This window comes from Geospiza fortis, unplaced genomic scaffold, assembly GCF_000277835.1.
Source record: "Geospiza fortis unplaced genomic scaffold, GeoFor_1.0 scaffold563, whole genome shotgun sequence".
Lineage (NCBI taxonomy): Eukaryota > Metazoa > Chordata > Aves > Passeriformes > Thraupidae > Geospiza > Geospiza fortis.
The window spans coordinates 20703-25771 of record NW_005055065.1 but is presented as its reverse complement, the minus strand read 5'-3'; the positions used below and the strand labels follow the sequence as shown (position 1 = coordinate 25771).

The 5069-nt window shown below is 58.2% G+C and overlaps 1 protein-coding gene across 1 annotated transcript; it reads right to left on the bottom strand.

The window, feature by feature from the left end:
* Positions 1-220: 220 nt before the first annotated feature.
* On the bottom strand, positions 221-4927 carry LOC115949208 (maestro heat-like repeat-containing protein family member 7; the record flags this gene model as incomplete). The annotated part of the gene is made up of 13 exons (XM_031065697.1): positions 4768-4927; positions 4453-4517; positions 4211-4360; positions 3872-4026; positions 3405-3552; positions 3022-3206; positions 2795-2932; positions 2236-2350; positions 1684-1821; positions 1245-1421; positions 959-1114; positions 729-830; positions 221-323 (listed from the first exon to the last, which is right to left on the bottom strand). Coding segments are annotated over exons 1-13 (1792 nt in total), but the record flags the coding sequence as incomplete, so codon positions are not given.
* Positions 4928-5069: the final 142 nt, after the last annotated feature.

Below are 5069 nucleotides of genomic sequence, written 5' to 3'. Positions count from 1 at the left end.
CAGCCACACGCCCTCCTCCCCTGGCAGGGCTGAGCCCAGGACCTTCCAAGATTGTGAAACCCCGGGGTGACAGAGGGCAGCAGCGGCCTCAAGGGACTGTGGCCCTGAACCAGGGAGCCAGGGCTCTAAAGTCACTGGGCTAAATCCTGTTGCCAGCACAGCAGCCAGGGCTGGGGCAAAGCTGCAGTGGGACAGGAGTGCCCCTGGGGCTGTGGCTCACCGAGGAACTTGATGGCGATCTCTCGCATGGACTCCTGTGAGCTCTGCAGGTATGCCAGGGACTGGCGCCAGTACTCGTCTGTTGTTTTCCTGTCCTCTGCCAGCTGGAGACAGTGCAAGGGCAGGAAGAGAAGGGTTGGTACAGGCTCTGTGCCTTGAGCAGCTTGCCCCTGTGCCCAGGACTGGGCTCTCCTGCTCAGACAGCAGTTGGATGGTGCCAGAGTCTGAAGGGAGCAGAGGGCAGGGTACTCCATAGTGAACCTTGATGCCAGTCTGCTGCCAGAGAACATCTGGGCCAGGGCTCCTCTGGCCCCCTGGACTGTGGGGGAAGGAGTCTGGAAAAGAGTTTGTGAGCTGACAGGCCGACAGTAAGAAGCAGCATGTGGGTGCAGGCTGGTGGCAATGAGTGCAGGAGTGGGCAGGGGCACAGCTACCAGCCCCAGAGGCCTTGGGTACTGCGGGCAGAGGGTTTGTTCAGGCTGTGTTTTGGGTTTTGGAACCATCCCTACCAGGCACTCACTACATCTCCATAGCTTGTTCTTCTCCAGACATCTCTTGAACTTCCTCTTCTTCAGAAACTTGGTCGCTTGAAGCAGGGTTTCCAGAGAAGCCTAAAGAGCAGCAGAGAGCAGGAGATGGTACCACAGCCTGGGACAAGGATCCGTGTCCCTGCAGGCAAAGCCAGGAGGAGGCTGGAGAGCTGCAGTCTGCGAGTCACTAGGGCAGGAGGCAGCTTCACCTTTGCCACACGCTGGTTCTCATCATACAGGTGGTAGAAGAGTGGAAGCAGACTCCGGCGCACACACATCTTCAGAGAATTCTTTCCCTCTTTCTTTAGGTAGACTATCATCTCTCGAAAGAGGCAAATGGAGAGAAGTTGCACATGGCTGGTGTCCTTGTGGAAAGGAAGTGGGCAAGACCTCAGCCCTGGCTATTCCAGGCCCACCTGGGCAGGGGCCTGAAAATCCACAGGGCACAAAGTTTCCTGGCAGCACACAGCACCATGATAGAGGGTACAGTCTTACACTGTCGAAGAGTGGCCGGAGTGCCTCAGCCAGCTGCAGACCAGTGGGGACAGGAATTGTCACTTTTTTGTCCTGGAGCATCTTGCTGAGCACAGAGAGGGTCAGCCCAACCAGCTCCCCATCCGCATCCTCCAGTAGTTCCATGAGGCTTTCAGGAAAGCTCTGCAACCTTCTGGCCTGTGTGGAGCACAAAGCTGTATTGCAAAGCTATGGAAGGCTGCTCTAACAAAACTGTTCTGGTGGTGCAACCCCACGCTGCGGCCTTGGGGCCCAGAAGGCACAGGTCTGCCCCAAAGGACTTGGGCAGCTGAACAGGGAGACAAAATGTTGGGAGCAGCTGGCACAGCCCTCAGAGCCCAGCCACATTCTAGGTCCTGCATCACCCAGCATTCCCTACCCAGCCCCATGCTGCCAGCACATTTCAGCCGGCTCTTCTCACCTTCCAGGGACTCTTGCAGAGCACAAGGAGGCCTCTGAGCACCAAGCGACGCATTTCTTTGCAGTCACTCTGCAGATGACTTGACATGAGCTGCAGGATGGTATCAACCATTTCCTCTTTTTCAAAGCATTGCAGGAACTGAAAGACACAGGTTGCATCATACAGTGACGGGGTTCCCAGCTGGCAGGAGCCCAGCACCACACAGGGCAGGAGCAGGGTCCCAGGCCACCCGCCCAAAGGCAGCAGAGGCTGTGCAGAGCCCCTGGGCCGAGCGCCCTGCACAGATCTCTCAGCCACTTTGCTGCGCCCTCCAGCCCTCGGCAGCCTCAGATCTTTTGACCTTGAGGAGCCGTGATGGAAGAGTGAGGGGTGGCACCAGGGTGGCAGGAAACAGAGGTGGAAGTGTCAGCCCTGCAGCAAGGGGCCAAGGGCACAGAGCAGAGTCTCTGCTCTGCCCCAGCTTCACTGATAGGACTCCCCGCACAGCTGTGGCTGCAGGAGATGGAGTGCCAGGAGGCAGCTCAGCGAGGCAGAGCTCTCCATCAGGATCACCTCGACAAGGAATGCCATGGCAGGGACCCGCCAGCATGACTCCTCTCTGCTGAGCAGCATGACCAGGTAGCGTGCGATCATTTCCCGGAAGGACCTGGAGACACGGCACATCTCTCTGGCACAAGGAAGAAGGCAACATCAACCCTGAGCAAGGTGAGCAAGCTTCTCCCAACACTGACTCACACAGGCCTGGTCTTTCTGTGCCACCATTCACCGAGAGAAAGGCAGTGCCTAACATCAGCAAGCTGCTTTTGGGTAAGACACTGTAGAAAGCCTCCAGGGAACCATGTCCCCCAGGCTCTGTCACTGCCCCTCGGTGCAACCTGCCCTGCCCCAGCAGGCTGCCCTCAATGGGGCTGCATGCACAGCTCTTCGCCCTGCTCTGTGCCATCACCCCAGGGGCCGCAGGAGGCAATGTTGATGCTTTGAGAGGTGGCTGCTCCTGTGCATCTGCTTCTCCCAGCCTTTTTGCCTGCTGGGCCATCCCTTGGTGACAGTGTGGGCTGCCCCATCTGCAGGGGAGAAATGATAGGGGCAGTGAGGAGAAGGAGTCTCTCACCTGGCCAACAGACCCACTGCATAGTGGTGGGTGTCATTGTTGAGGAGTGTGTCCCAGCCTCTCTGGCGTTCAACTGCCAGCACCACATCCTCGAGCCACAGACGGCACAGCAGTGCTTTCACTGTCAGCACCACAAACCTGTGTGCAGAGCAAAGCTCAGGTCACACAGAAAGCCCCAGCCCAAGGTCCAGAGGCATGGGAGAGACAGAAAGACTGGGAAGGAGCACCTTTTGGGGTTGGTGGGAAAGTGCTCTCTCTTCTGCCATCTCCTCCAGAGTATATTGATGCATTCTGGCATCTGCTCTGTGCTGCAGAAAACTTGGACCAGCAGAGCCACAAAGAGGGAGGGGGCCACTGTCGATGCCTCTGGGGACAAGGGCATATGGATGATCTCCCACAGTGCCTTGGTTGCCTGCGAAAAACAAAACACCCAGAGACCATGCTTGGGCATCGCTCTGGGCCATGGAGGCACCAGCCTGGCTGCCCCTGAACCTGCCCCTAGCCCAGGCTTCCAGTGAATCTGAGGGAAGGAGATTCAGAGGTGAGGGAGTACGGAGAGCTGACTGAACAGTGACCCTGGGGGCAAGAAAGGACCTGGGGAGAAACTCACAGCCAGGGCAAAGACTTTCTTTCTGTCCCCATCAGAGGTGCATGTGCTGTGCTCCGGCCAGTCCTCCAGAATGCAGGGCAACTCCGACAGCACCATCTTTGCAGTCCTGCTCGAGGAAACGAGCACTTTCCACATGGTCAGAGCAGCTCTGCAGGCCCAGAGCTTTCGGTCAGTGGGGTCTCAGACCCAATCCTGTGGTCTAGGCAGCCACAGGCTGGCCCCCAGCCCTGCCTCTGCCCTCAGCCTCCCTCTGGCAGCACCCAGTGATCCTGCCCCTGCCGGTGGGCAGGTGGCCAAGAGACAGTCTTGAGGGTCAGGGAGGGAGCATGGGAACAGGCTCTATGACTGACATGCCACTGCTGGGAGACGAAGCCGTTGGAGGATCCTGGAACTCTCCATCACTCTAAAAGCTTACATGGGGCGAGGTCTGCAGACTGATGGGCTCTAAAGGCAGATATGCCCCATACCTTTCACATGATGGGGCAGAGCACAGGAGGGTCACAACCACATCACTGGGGTGTGCATGGGTCAGCTGTAGAAGGGACTTGTCCAGTCTGTGCTCAGAAGACACATCCTTGTTGGACACAAGCCACCGGTGGATGAACTTCACAATGGTTGGCACCTGCAGGAGACATGGAAGAGGAGCTGGATTGCTACCAGACTGAGCCAAATGCACAGCTTCTGCAGAGAATTGCTTTGCTCCCCACCACACTGTGCTGGCCTAAGGAGCTTTTGGGTGCCCATCTGACCTGGCTTGTGGGACCACACAATCTCCAGAGGCTCGAGCTCTGGCAACCGCTACTTACATGTTTCAGATTGGAGGTTTCTGTCTGTGCAAGCAAATCCAGCACAGCAGCACAAGCCTCAGCATTGTAGGGGTCACAGCGTACCATGCCCTCAAGGGCTGCAATGGTGGTCTCTTCCCGTTCATTGTTCCTGACGTATTTCCAAAAATTCTGCAGGAGGAAGGGCCAAGAAGAGAGAGTTGTCCACAGCGGTGCTGCTCAGCTGCACAGCAAGGGCACCGGGCAGGGACGGCTGTGGGTACCTGAGCTCTACGGCTGAAACGCCTCTGGGTGTGCTTCTGGTCTTCTGTCGGGTCCTCAGCTGGCTCTGGCAAAGAGCAGGCACAGCGAGAGCTGAGGAGCTGCGGGAAAGGCTGGAGAACACAGCTGAGCCTCCCTGGATCCACGCTCCCGAGGCAGGCCCAGCACAGGGAGGCTCGGTGAATGGAGCACGACTGCCATGGGGCATCGGCCCCGTGCCCTCCTCCCCCTTCATCATCCCTGGGGATGTCCAAGGGGATGGGATGGGGCCAGGCCGGCTGCAGGCACTGGCCCTGTGACCCAGCTCTGCCACTCACCGGCCCACAGCGGCTGGAACTTCTCCATCTTTTCAGGAGGCCATTTTGGGGCAGCCCCAGGGCCTTCCTCCTCCTCCTCCTGCTTCACCCAGGCCTGCCCAGGAACACTGGAGGGTTTCGCTCTGCCATGCTGCTGCCTGGCCTTGAGGGATCTGGACATGGGGGCAGGAGAGATCTACAGAAAACAAAAGGTCAGCAAGGAGGAAGGTGGCTGCTCGGGGGATCCTCACAGAGTCCTGTGCTGTTTCATCGTGTCCTGGTCCTGTCACATCCTTCAGGCACTGTGGGTGTTGCTGCCAGCA